Source organism: Ochotona princeps, chromosome 24, assembly GCF_030435755.1.
Source record: "Ochotona princeps isolate mOchPri1 chromosome 24, mOchPri1.hap1, whole genome shotgun sequence".
NCBI lineage: Eukaryota > Metazoa > Chordata > Mammalia > Lagomorpha > Ochotonidae > Ochotona > Ochotona princeps.
Window position 1 is genome coordinate 3,438,258 of NC_080855.1, and position 13,301 is coordinate 3,451,558.

The following is a 13,301-nucleotide window of genomic DNA, read 5'->3' on the forward strand; positions in this document are numbered from 1 at the left end:
CAAGCATGATGGAATCTCTCCAGAATCCACTGGTTGACTTAGTCCACCTTAGAGTCTCCATTTGCTTAGGTTTTCATTGGCAACACATGGTGGGATTGTTGAATGCTTTGTTCTGTCTTCTGTCCTCTGTTGTGGTACCAAGTGTCCTCTGCAGTTTCTGATGGACTGCCATATCTTCCACGTGCACCTGGAAATGCTGTCCACTGCTCCGTCTGAGCCTCTGAGGAGGCTCAGCTTTGACACTTTGACTCCTTGAACAGAGCTTGGAACCTACACTTCTCTTCATGGTTGGGCTTCTGAGATCAGCAGTTCAGTTGGAGGGATCCCCAGCGGAACTTCATGTGAGGTGATCCCAGAACAGATTCTTGTGTGTGCGTGCCAGTGCAGGGTCTGGCACAGTTCGTCACCCCCGTCAGCTTGAGCATATGCTGGTGGTTGCAATTGCTGGGTCAGTTCCATTTGCATTTCCAACACAAAAGGGTGTTGCAGTGCATCCTGATTCTGCCCACCACACACTCGGCCCTCAGGCAAAAAAACCTTTGGGAGCTGCATCCTAGTCATAGCAACCCACAATAACCCCCACCAGGCCCATCCCCTGCCCTGGTGCCCATGCTTGCCCGTATGTACAGCAAACTGGTCCAGCCTGTCCCACCTCCCATTCAACTCTCATGCATGTTGGTGGGCATTGAAGCGTCGTTCAAGCCAACCAGCCCCACTGTCCAGCCCACACCCATCCTGGGAGGTGATGTTCTGTCCCGCCAGGTCTGCCCCAGTCCTGGTTTTCAGGACTGGTTTTCTAGTGGAAGTGGTAACCCAAGAGGGAGGTGCCCACTATTTCCCTCCTGGGCCCACTCCTGGATCATGCACTTTCCAGGTGGTTCTGCAGTTGAGCTTGACAGAATTAGCCCCCAGTGCCAGCATCTGCCATCTGAAGCTGTGGCAAAGCCCAAGCAACCCTCAGCCATTCTGCTTCATGCGTGCACCAGTAGGGACAGTCAGCCCAGCCTGGCTCTTCCCTGATCTGGCTTAGGCGCACAGGTGTTGTAGCCTTGCCTGATTTGGTGTGCCTCCATCCCAACTCACGCTCTTCCAGTGGGAAATGACGGTCCAGCAGGGGAGCCATCCACTTTCCCTGACACAGCTTTGCCCCCACCTCCCCCGGTTCTCACGTGTGCTGATTGGGTATTGCAGTCTAGTGTGGCATAGCCCACCTTGCCTTGGCATTTCCAGTGTGTGCTGTAGCCGGGCCCAGCCGGGCCCAGCCCCCATTCCAGCTGGTGAGGGAGGGTTCCAGTCTAGCCCAGCCAGGTAGGCACCCAATCCCAGCTGTAATGTGTACTGGTATGTGTTGTGACCAAATCTGGCCTGACCCACACTCTGTCCTGGTTCTCAGATTCACCAGTGGGTGATATGTACTGGTTCAGTACACTAATCTGCCACCAACCTGTGGCAAATAGATGTTGCTGGGTACCTTTGCCTGGTCTGGTCTGGAATGCAACTTATCGTGGTTCTTGCGCTCACCTGCCAGGACTGTGTCCTGACAGACTAGTATCCCAAACTCCTCCATCAGAATCTCTCCCAAAGCAAATTTCTCGCATACTGGTGGGTCAGTGGGCTAACACTACTTAGTCCACCTCCTTAGTCCTGCCAGGAGCAGTGGCCTTTCCTGGCTGGCCTACAAACCATTCCAGCTGTTTTTGTATTTTCAAAAGATGTCTTTGTTTTTATTTCAAAGTCAGATGTACAGAGAGGAGGAGAGACAGAGAGAAATAGCTTCCATCCGATGATTCACTCCCCAAGTGACCACAACGGTCGGAGCTGCGCTGATCCCAGTCAGGAGCCCAGATCCTCTTCCAGGTCTACCACGTGAGTGCAGGGTCCCAAGGCTTTGTGCTGTCCTTGACTGCTTTCCCAGACCATAAACAGGGAGCTGGATGAGAAGCAGGGCTGTGTGAATCAGACCCTTTGCACTATGGGATCCTGGCACGTTCAAGGCGAGGGTTTTAGCTGTTAGGCCATGGTGCTGGGCCCTCCAGTTTTTATTGCTGCATGTTTCAGCACAGCCAAGACTCATTCATACCCAGACTCGGCTCACACAAGACCCAGTTGGGGCTACTCCATGCGACATCTACCCTGGTCCTGCAGAGTACCAGTTCCTACCCTGGCTCTTGAGGGCACTAGTTGGTGTTAGAGCCCAACCTAGTTTGGCACACCTCAGACCAGTCCACAGGCATGCTGAGGGAGACTGCAGTCCTGTCCAGTGCAGTTTGCCACCCCCATTCTGACTCTTGCACTCACCAGTGGGAACCATACCCTACCCAGGGCATCCTCTTAGCTTCCTGAGAAGACCTGCTCTCAGCCACAGAGCTTGCATGTGCCAGTGGTTACTGTGACACAGCCTGGCATAGCCCATCACCCATCTTGGCCTTTGCCATCAGCTGCTGCAGCCTAGCCCCGTTCGCCAGCCCAAGGCTTAGTCCTCAAGTAGAGTGGGGGTTGGGTGCCACCTAGACTTGCCAAATTTTCTGCCATCCCCGCCTTTCATGCTAGCAGATGCTATGATGGTCAACCCTAATGGCACACATTCCATCTGGGATCCTGCATATGCTAGTGTGCCAAGCTTTTCTCAGGCCCTGCCACATCCATCAGCTGCTTCTCCACCAGAAATACTTGACAACAAGGGGATCAGCCTTGCCCGGACTGACCACTAGCCAGGCTTGCCTCATGTGCTCAGCAGTGAGGGCTAGAGCCCAGCTGGGGAGTTCCCCACATTCCCCCACCAGGCCCACTCCCACACCCAGATCTCACTTGTTCTACAGGTCTCTAGCTCCTAACCCTGCAGTCTGTACCCTCTGTCTAGTCCTTCGTGTGAGCTGATGCATGTTGTTGCCCTTGCCACTACATATCATTTTGTGTGTGTGTTCCTACAGGGGCTGCATCCTGGATGAGCTCGGTCTGTTCGCAACCCGAGTTTCCATGAGTGCCAGCAGGTTCCATGGTGATACTCAGCTCAACCCATGGACACCATAACTCTTGAGCAATCCAGTGAGTATTGCAATTGCACAGGGGTGAGTCCACATATGCCCCACACAATCTTCCTCAGACATGGTTCTCTAGCGTAGTATTGCGTAGTGTCATAACACAGCCAAACATCACCAGTCCCTCTTCCTATCCTCAGAGGCAGCGGTGCCAGGTTGGGGCCATGGTATTTGTGCCTCAGTTGGCGGCTAGGACGCAGAATGGATGGCACGCTGCTGGGAGCTGAATCGAGGCTCTTGTGCCATCTGGTCCTCCTCAGGCTGCATCCCACCACCCCCAATTAGGGCAGTGTGCAAAAAACCAACCTACACCCAAAACAGTGCATCCAAAGGCTGCCGTGAGGAAAATGGAAAGCAATGGCTCTCTGCCTGCTGAGCCTGTGCCTCTAAGCCAGCCCCTCCTCAGCCCATTCACCAGGAACAGAGAGGAGACCTCAGAGAGATGTCAGTTCATGTCCCGGCTGCTCCGTGAATACAAGCTGGGAAGCTGCAGCAGGAGATAACGGAATAGTCACCTGATGAAGTTCTGGAATTTGGGCTTCTACCTGGGACAGTCCTGGCTGTTGCAGCCCTCAGGGAAGGAAGGAAGGCAGCAGATGGAAGCTTTCTCTCTGTCTCTCCCTCTCTGTCTCTGTAGCTCTGTCTCTCTGATAAAGAAGTGCATGTTTGGAAGCTCTGGAGTTGGCAGGAGCTCCCCTTTGTTCTTCACCACACCCTGGCAGCCTCCCTGGCCCTGTCGCCTTAGAGAGTGTCTGGTGCATGCTATCAAACACTGTGGCTTCGACATACGTGCACCCGTACCCTGACTGGGTCAACAGAGAGAGGAAACCTGCTGAGCCTAGGGGACAGGTGGGGATGTCACCAAAGAGACCCCAGGCTGCCTGGCCTCCAGCAGGAAGTCTTGAGTGCTGGAGAGACCAGACCTAGCAGGCAAGGAGCAGAACCAACCAGCCAGGGTGTCACGGCCCCTCGGAGTGGCCAGCAGAGTCTTCCTCCAGTTCCCTGCTGACAGGAGGGGAGAGCACATTGGCCTCAGGAGCCCAGGAGGAAGAGGTGCAGCCCCAGGTGTGGGAGCCTGTCCCTGAGGGAGGGGTGGCCATGTCTTCCCTGAGCACAGGTGAGTGTCCCCATTGCCTGGTGCTGCCTACAGAGGTGTCAGCCTCCCGCGTGTGCCTGTGGCCCAGCCCTGGTGGCTGAGGAGCTTTGGGCACTAAACCAGGTGCTGACTTTTCTTGTCCCTATCATGTAACCTACAGGCACCTGCCAGGTTTGCACCCTGGGTCTCTCTGCACTCCAGTGCAGGCCACGCCTCCTGCTCCAAGGCCCTTTACAGGTGAAGACTCAGTCACCATTAGTGCTCAGAGTCCAGCAAGGGAGTCAAGGGACCACCACCCCATGGTGCACCAAGACCACGTGACAGCACGCCAGATGGGACAGAAAAGCCAGCATGCATGGTGGAGGTAAGAAGACTGTTTTATTACATGTCCCCAAGAGGTATAATTCAGATTCTCCCTTCACATAGAGACAGACCACGGTCCTCATGCAAATTCAAGGTGTCAAGGCCAGATGAACCTGACAATGGAATCTTGGCAAAAGTCACTAACAAACACCCATATCTCCACAAACACTCAATCAGGAAATTGCAGGATTTACTATCTCGTAGATTATATAAGCATTAGAGTTTTAAAAAATTTCTAAACTGGAACAAAATTATATGTATGTATCATGTATGTAAGAATTAAAATGCTGGGCCTGGCGGCGTGGCTTAGCGGCTAAAGTCCTTGCCTTGAAAGTCCTGGGATCCCATATGGGCGCCGGTTCTAATCCCAGCAGCTCCACTTCCCATCCAGCTCCCTGCTTGTGGCCTGGAAAAGCAGTTGAAGACGGCCCAATGCTTTGGGACACTGCACCCACGTGGGAGACCCGGAAGAGGTTCCAGGTTCCCGGCTTCGGATTGGCTCAGCTTCAGCTGTTGCGGCCGCTTGGGGAGTGAATCATCTTCCACTCTGTCTCTCCTCCTCTGTGTATATCTGGCTGTAATAAAATGAATAAATCTTAAAAAAAAATATGAACCATGTAAGAGCTGTATGTGGGTATGAACGAGCTGTGGCTGGGCTCCAACTTCCAACAGCAGGAACCAGAATGGGTTGAAGAGCGGAGCTGGCCCAAGGAACTGCTGATATGCGTGAGGCCTGACACCAGGAACGGGTCTGGTGGAGGAACCTGAAAAGTTCCTCTGACAGGACACTGACCCTACAAATAAACGCAGGAAGCAAGGAGGTTAACAACCCAGAAGAGGCGTTGGAAAGTAACCCACTTGCATACATTGGCTCAGGGTGGGGGCGGACCAGGCTGAGTTAGCTTGCGTTATCCACTGGCAAGTCTGTGCGCTGGAGCTGTGCGGGGGTCTGGCCAGGTTCGGTTGCGATTAAAAAAAGAAAAAAAAAAGGTATACAATACAAAATGCCAAGGCAAGGCTGCCTGTGCCGGTCAGGAATGCAGCACCCAACCAGCACACCTCCCATTGGTTTAAGTGAAGCATGAGTGTGTGATGGCCAGAACCAGGATGGGCTGCAGTACTCATTGGTTCTAGTGGAGGTCGGGGCTGAGAATAGAACCAACCCAGCAGTTGCAACCACCAGCCGATCGGGGTGATGGACTGTGGTGGGCACTGTGCTTACTAGTAGTGCATGTAGGAGCCTGGACTGGGAACACCTCAGAGTTTCTTTGGGGATTCCCCTGAACAAAATGGAGGAATCAAAACATTAACCAAGAAAAGATAGAAGATGGAGTAGATCAATCAACCACCTCAGCTATATGTTTGCAGCGGAAAACTGGACAAGGGGAAACTCTAAGATGGACTATGTCAATCAGTGGACTCTGCACCAGCCTCATCGTACCTGGACTGTTGCTGATGATATGTTGGAGCTTCTAATTGATCGAGGTGACGCTCTGCTGGCTCTGCCCTCGGACCTGAGAGGGCCTCACTAAGAGGTCGTTGAATTTGGTCAATGGGATGCTGGACTCTATGTATGGTGTATGCTTGCAATGAGGGAATCCCAGAACAACTTGAGCTGTGGCTATGCAACAGGATGGAAAAATCCACCGAGGGGGGAGGGTTTGGAGTGAAGGGGGGAGAATCCCAGTACCTATGAGTTATGTCACGTAATACATTGTAATTAATGGAGAAAAAATAATAAAATTTAAAAAAAAAGTAAATACATAAACATATGTAAAAAAAATATTTAAAAGAATTAAAATGCTAACAGAAAGCTATAGAAAAAACATTTTTAACAACAGTGGCTATTTTTTTTTTGCTAGTAACACTTTTATTACATCATCAAGATGAAAGAAGCACAAAACACTTAATCTAAGGAACTAAGAAAACATCAGGCAATTGCTAGAGCACTACTACAAATACAACCTTGAGCTACAGTCAAAATGAGGCCATTCAAACATTTTGGTCATCATCCCAGTCTTTCTTCCCCCCAGGAGGCTTGGGTCCACCGGCTGGTTTTGCCATGATGATCTGATGCACTCTAAGCACAGTGAGTGCAGCATTTGTGGCCAGTTTGATAGCCCAGTACTTTCCTAGGTAAGTATCTAGAACACCAGCTTCCAACATGTCCTTTACAGCAGGAACTGCTGCCTCAATGTCCAATCCAACATTCTTATTTCCTTCTTGATGTACTGCATAAAGTTTAGAGATTACTTCATTGGGCTTAACAGCGGTGTTTTCTGCCAGTGCCCGGGGAATAGCTTCGAATGCCTCAGCAAACTTCTTCATAGCATACTGTTCCAGGCCAGGACATGTCTCTCCATACGATGTGATCTGTTTGGCCAATTCAATTTCTGTTGCTCCACCTCCAGGTACAAGACGTTTATCCCTTGTCAGAACTTTGAAAGTATTAACACCATCATCTACTGCTCTTTCTATATCGTCCATCAAGTTGTCCGTGGAGCCTCGAAGTACTATGGTGGAAATAGCAACATCTTCCTTTTCATGCTGAAAAACCACCACTTGTGTGTCTCCAACTTCTGAGAGGTAAACACTATCACACTGCCCCATTTCTTCAAGGCCAGGAGGAGTCAATCTGGGAAGAGCCGTAGCACCAACGGTTTTACAAAGTCTTCTGAAATCCCATTTAGAGTTCAGCCTTACCAACATAATATTGTATTTCTTTGCATAATGAAGAGCCATGTCTGCCACTTTGCCACCAGTCACTATTACATTTGCACCAGCAGCAGCAATAGCTTTGACTTGTGTATCCGAGAGATTTTCTTCTCCCTTACTAAAATGCATCAATTCCTCAGCAGTCTTTATCAATACAGTTCCCTTGGTTTCTGTTATCAGGCCATCAAAAGGACAAGAGTATACTGCTATTTTTGAGTCTTGGACAGATGTTACATCACCTTCGGTTTCTTTCTTAAAAACCATGCCATGTAAAACTGAGGAGGAATAGATCCCAGGGCCCAGGATTTTACAAACTCTGATGTTATCAACATTGAAATGGCCAGAATCAGGAAAAAAGCACATGCCTGAGCAATGAGCTTGGCCAGAAACCCTTCATTGCCGTACTGTTTACTCATGATGGAGGTACAAACTAAAGATGACACTTCATCGACATTGCGAAGGTTTTTAGCAGAACAACACACCAAATCAGGAAGGATCTCATGAGCTTTTTTGCAAGCTATCTCGTAACCTTCTATGACCTCTGAAACCGATAGCCCGTTCCTCAGAAGCTCTTCAGCTAGCTCCAGAAGAGCTCCAGCAAATATAAGAACGAAGTTTGTGCCATCTCCCACCTCTTGCTCTTGCATGTGAGAGGCCATCACAGTCATTTTTGCAGCAGGATGCTGTACTTCTAGTTCTTTTAAAATAGTTGCCGCATCATTTGTCACAAACAATTTCTCTAGATGGTTGATAACCATTTTGTTCTTTCCATCCGGTCCATATGTAGTGCGTGGCGTGTGGGCAAGCTCTTTGCAAGCTTGTATGTTGCTGTACACAGCCTCTTCTAATCCCGAGAAATGTTTGGCTCCTTCCTTGAGCATCTGGGCAAAGCCCGGAGCTTTGGGGACGTGATGCGCCATGACCAGGCTGCAGCAAACCGTTCAGGCACTCGGTCAACAGTGGCTATTTCAAGACTCTGTGCGATAAACTTAATTATCTCTAAAAATAGATTTTATAAATATTTTCTTCATAAAATAGATCATAAATGTATACATTATATAAGAGCTAACTACAGAATATGCACTCCATTAGAAATGCAATTGGAGTGCAATTCATCCCAATGATGAGTTCAAATGCTGGTCCCTTCTGATGGTTTTCGACCATGGGGACCATATAGATGAAAACGAACTCATGAAATAAATAAATGGGTAGGGCTGCAGCTGCTGTCTCAGGGGAGGAGATCAATTGTGCCAATTTGTTGGAGTCTCGGGCCAGATGGAACTGGATAGGATGCCTGTCCCACCGCACAGCCCTAGGAGTGCCCACAGCTCCCAGGAGTTCATGGTGGGGATGCTGATGTAAAAGAGTCTGGGTTGTTCTAGACTGCCACCCAGCAGGCCTCTCCGCCATCTCGCAGTGGCCCCTAGTGTCTTGGCTGCTGCTGCTGCTGCTGCTGATGATGATGATGATGATGATGAACGTGTCCCCTTGGCTCACCGACCTGGAAGCAGGAGAGACCCAGTCAGACGTGACTCGCAGCCAGTTGTGTCCCCATGCACGGGTGGGCTGGGGGACAGACTCCCTGGTGCCCTGGCCCTTGGTCCTGAACTCTGGTCCTCAGCCATCCTGGGCCTGTCCGTGGGAGTCCCTGACTCTGGGCCTGAGGTGGGGCCACTCGCCAGCAGGAGAGTCCATGCCCAATCCCGGACCCTCACCACTCAGCTCACGGCTCAAGGTGCGTCCTTGCCCAGCCCACATCCCTGAGGTTTTGGGATGTTCCAGTGCTTACCCTTCCAGCGTTCTGGCAAATTCCATGAGCATAGCAACACTTGGAAAGTAGATAGAGATGTTTAGCTGGTGCCCTCCCCACCCACAAGGAGACTCATGCATGCATGTCCCACATGTGCACTTGCCACAAAAGTGTGCAGATCCAGTGGCCATGCTGGAGGTGTTGCTGGGGTGGAACCTTGCAGGAGGGGCCAAGGCGGCAGAGGTGGGAGTGAGGGGGCAGTGTTGATGCTGGTGTGGCCAACCTGGTGAGGGGTGTTGGAAAGTGACTGTGGGTGACTGCAGAGCACAGCAGAATTGAGTGGCAGGTTTGGACGTGCACACAGTCCCATGTAATGATCTCGCAGTGTGGATGTGGACAAGGTTTTAGAAAGGTGGGGATGACCAAAGGGAGTGCAGCTCAAGGTTCCCCCAGATCTCGCAGACTGGACACAGCCCTCTGCCAGCCCACCTCAAGGACCTGCACGTACCTGCCCTCTGGCCGGTGCCCACTGGTCTCAGTGCAGCCGCTTAGCAAAGGAGGGCCCGGTCTCGCCCCCACACCCAGAGCTCTGGGTCATAGGCTTGGATCTGGAAAGACAAACGCTCCCTCAGAGGCTCCTCCCTGGCCCTTCTGATCTGTCCCCACATCCCAAGCCCGGGCCCTGCAGCCCGGCTCCTGGGCCCTGCTCAAGCCGCCACAGCCTCACCCACCTACCTCCTCACACTCCTCCAGGGTGACCCTGGCCTTCCAGCCCATGCAGCGCATGAACTGCAGGCGCAGTTTGTGGAAGAAGGGCCGCTGGGCGTTGTCCTTGCCATAGAGGAAGGAGAAGATGGCCTGCTTGGGGGGCTCGTCGTCCTCTTCGTCCTCCTCCATGTCGTTGGCGAGGTAGCTGTGGAAGAAAGCCCATCTCTCAGCACGGGCCCTGCAGAAAGGCCTGTGGCCAAGCTCAGCTTCTGGATGAGAGCCTGAGGGAACACTGTGGGGGGGTGCTCTGCCTGCACCTTTAGCTGGACATGAACTGGCAGAGAATGCCTCCCACCTGCGCCCTGGGCACTGCATCCCTGCCCTCCCCACCCCTTCACTGTAATGAGGTGCACACACCTCCCCAACTGCGCAGACATGCACCCTAGTGCAGACACACCGTGTCCATGCACTCCCATGCACTCCTTCAACATGCAGCTTGTAGCTCCACATTCCCTGTCACACTCTCTGGCCCGTGGCATGTAGCAGCCAAGGCCTTGTACTGAGTGAACGATGTGCCAAAAAAGGCAGAAGCTGAGCTGTCATCTTACACTCAGTGCCACATGGATGCCTAGAGATGTGCAAAGTAGGGCCAAGCCTGTAAGAGCCTGTGGGCACTGTGACATGACCCTGCCCCACGGGCCTGGGCCCAGCAGGTCAGGGACAAGAAAGTGTGGCCCCGGAAGCCGGCTGGGCAGCAGCGCTGGGAGGCCAGAGAAGCAGAGGGAGGGTGTGGTGTTGGAGCTGACTCTGCTGTTGCAGGTGTTCGGAGGACTCAGACCCACAGGGGCCAGGGCAGAGAGTCGGGAAGCAGAATACTCACAGAGCTATGAAGAAATGGATGCGCCTGTACTGCCAGGAGAAGAGGCCGGCTCTGCTGAGGTAGGCCACGACCATGGCCAGCAGGTACTGAGGGAGAGAGGGGAGCCCGACATGAGTCCTGAGTTGACGAGAATCAGGACCGGGTGTTGGGGATTGGGGCTGTGGGCTGTTGCCACCCAGTGCAGCCTTCCAACTTCCAGGGGTCTGAGTGAGGGCAGCTGGGGTTCCCAGGGCTCTGGAGGAGCAGGAAGCAGGGGACGTGGACCCAGATCATCAGGGACGCCCACCAGAGTTGCAACATCCGGGCTGGCCTGACCTGGGGCCTGGCACAGAGGCAGCAGTCTCGGTGGGGAGCAGAGCTGCCACAGGCTCTGTCACACATGCAGGGCCCGTCAGGAAAGGGCAGGCACTGTGTGTGCGTGCTGGGTGGAGGCACGTGCAGGGGCAGATGACTACAGGGGTGCTATGCCGTGTGTCCCCAACCCAATCTGTCCGCGTGTGTTGGGCCCACTCACCTTGTCAGATACACTCAGCTGCTTGTCCCAGGCCAGGAACCGCTTGACCACGGGATCCTCTGGGAAAAAGGGCCAGCGTGTTAGGCTGAGAAGCAGGCGGGCCCTGGCCTCTTCTGGGGAAGTCTCAGGCCAGAGCCAAGGCTCCAGCAGCCATGCAGAGGCTGGGCCCATATGGTTGACAGGGAAGGGGCTAGGCTGCCACAGAGGAAGGGCTTGGTCCAGCATGGATGTGTGTGCTGGGCCTGGGCACATGCCAGTGGCTGCCCATGTGCCATTGAGCCCTACTTAAGTCTCATGGGGTGATCAGTGGGAGACACCCCGGCATAACAGTGACCCTGGCATCCCCCCAGCCCCACTGGTGGGCATGGGCAGCAAGAGCCGAGGTGTGTCAGAGAGCATGGCAGATCCAGGGCTATCCCTAGGCCCCCAGTCTCTCTCACTACACACTCAAGGCTCCATCCTGGTCCTCCAGGACCTCTCCCTACCCACCCAATGACCCCACCCATCACCCCATCTCATCCCCTACCGAGCAGCCTGTTGAAGACCTTGTGGTGCTCAGGCAGCACCGTGGACACACGCTGCTTCTTCAGCGTCATCTTCAGCCCGAGAAGCCACTCCACAGCCCAGCTCTTCATGGGCTCTGTGCTTTGTCTGCACCTCTGGCTGGAGCTACGGGGCCAGCTCGCCCTGCAGCCCCGAGGCCAGGTGCCCTGCATCTCAGATAAAACCTCCATGTCTGAGTCCGACCCCGAGTTTGAGAAGGCTGAGGACCAAGGCCTCTTTCTGCTGCAGGCAGAACTCTGGGGTTCGGAGCTGGTGTCCATGCGTGGGGCTGTGGGAAGGAATTGGCTGTGTCGTGATGGGCCGTCTGTAGTTTGGTCCCCACAGAGTAACTGAAGCCGGCCATGCTCCCCAGCCCCAGCCTGGGGCCTGCTCCTGAGGCCGCCTGCTCCTTGACACATGGCACACTTGCCACCACCCCCAACACCCAACATCGCCCAGCCTGTCTCCTCCTCTTCCTCAGAAAGCCAGGACCACCACTGGTTTCTCGGTCCCCGCACTCCCATGCCTAGCTCCCTGGGGTTGTGTCCTGGTGGGCATCCTGGTCCCCTCCTCCAGGCCTCTCCTCCAATCCCGGACCCCAAGGCCTGCTTTGCCATCACACTTGTCCTCAGCTCCCTAGGACTGCTGCCACCCTCCTCCTCCCCATCAACCTTCTCAGTTCCCACTCCCTCGGGGCCCCTCACCTGATGGTCCTGGGACTTCATCAGCCACCAGCGCCTCTTGGGGACAGTCCTCAATCTGGGAGTCCACTTCGCAGCTGGCCATGGTCTTCCTCAAAGCCCTGGCTCCCTGTCGCGGACCCACACCCTGATCTCTCACAGTCCTTCCCGATCAAGCCTGTCTGGCTCAAGCGCACACCGTGTCTTCCTCAGCCTGGGAGTCAACACTGAAGCCCAGCTCAGAGAAGATGCAGTTAGCCAGTGCTGGCAGGTGCCACCGAGTGTGGCTCCTCCAATCAGGAGGGGCAGAATCCTCTGATGTCATCTGTTATTCCAACCTGGCAACCAGCTCTAATCATCGCAAGAGCAACTGCCATACCTGCCTGACACTTGACCCTGTGTGGACCATTCGTTTGGTTGACCCAGGACCCCATCTCTGACCACACTGTCCACAACCACACTCCAGGCCTCTGGCCTCCCTGCTCGTTTGCAATGATTTTTATAAAATGATTTTATTTTGATGTTGATTGTGTAGTTGAGATGGATCCATGTCCATGTGTACCACTCTATCCCATGGGAAGGGTCGAGGAATAGGCTCACATGCATGACACCATCGTTTCTGATGTTCATTTTCTTCTCTGTGTTCTTGGGGAAAGGGAAGAAGAAGAGGTGAAGCCATACCCAGCATCCTAAGCGCATGAGTGGCTGGGGATGGAGGACAGCCACCCCACATGATCCCAGGTCCCAGATGTGGATCAGGCTCTGAGGGGACTGCTTAAGTGGTTTTGATAATTTGAAATGGTGTTGGTTTTGTTTCTGCAAGAATGAGGAAATTCTTCTTCTAAGGTCCACTGACTGACATTGTCCACCTTAGAGTGTCTGTTTGCCCAGATGCTTGATGCTAAATCCTGGTTTGTAGAGTTGTCCGAGTTGTTCTGTCTCCCATCGTCTACATGGTACTAAATGTCTGCAGACCTCGGTGAGCTGCCCTATGCCCCAAGTGCATCTGGGCAT

The 13,301-nt window shown here is 53.3% G+C and overlaps 2 protein-coding genes across 2 annotated transcripts; both read right to left on the reverse strand.

Moving 5' to 3' along the window:
• Positions 1–6,489: 6,489 nt before the first annotated feature.
• On the reverse strand, positions 6,490–8,161 carry LOC131483267 (T-complex protein 1 subunit theta-like). The gene is given in 2 exon segments (XM_058681020.1): positions 6,490–7,571; positions 7,574–8,161. Coding segments are annotated over 2 exon segments (1,641 nt in total). The 5' UTR covers positions 8,133–8,161.
• Positions 8,162–9,417: 1,256 nt separating this feature from the next.
• On the reverse strand, positions 9,418–11,721 carry LOC131483302 (speedy protein E4A-like). The gene is made up of 5 exons (XM_058681182.1): positions 11,591–11,721; positions 11,065–11,123; positions 10,551–10,636; positions 9,698–9,875; positions 9,418–9,570 (listed from the first exon to the last, which is right to left on the reverse strand). The coding sequence occupies exons 1-5, from the start codon at positions 11,697–11,699 to the stop codon at positions 9,511–9,513; spliced, it is 492 nt and encodes a 163-aa protein (XP_058537165.1). The 5' UTR covers positions 11,700–11,721; the 3' UTR covers positions 9,418–9,510.
• Between the last annotated feature and the right edge of the window lie 1,580 nt (positions 11,722–13,301).

What these genes read in the sequence shown, in the direction of transcription:
- LOC131483302 (XM_058681182.1), bottom strand. Translation starts at nt 11,699, where the DNA reads ATGAAGAGCTGGGCTGTGGAGTGGCTTCTCGGGCTGAAGATGACGCTG. An exon ending in GGTCTTCAACAGGCTGCTCG is followed by an intron (nt 11,124 to 11,590) that starts GTAGGGGATGAG and finishes CCTTTTTCCCAG; the next exon opens with AGGATCCCGTGGTCAAGCGG. An exon ending in CCCTGGAGGAGTGTGAGGAG is followed by an intron (nt 9,571 to 9,697) that starts GTAGGTGGGTGA and finishes TTGTCTTTCCAG; the next exon opens with ATCCAAGCCTATGACCCAGA.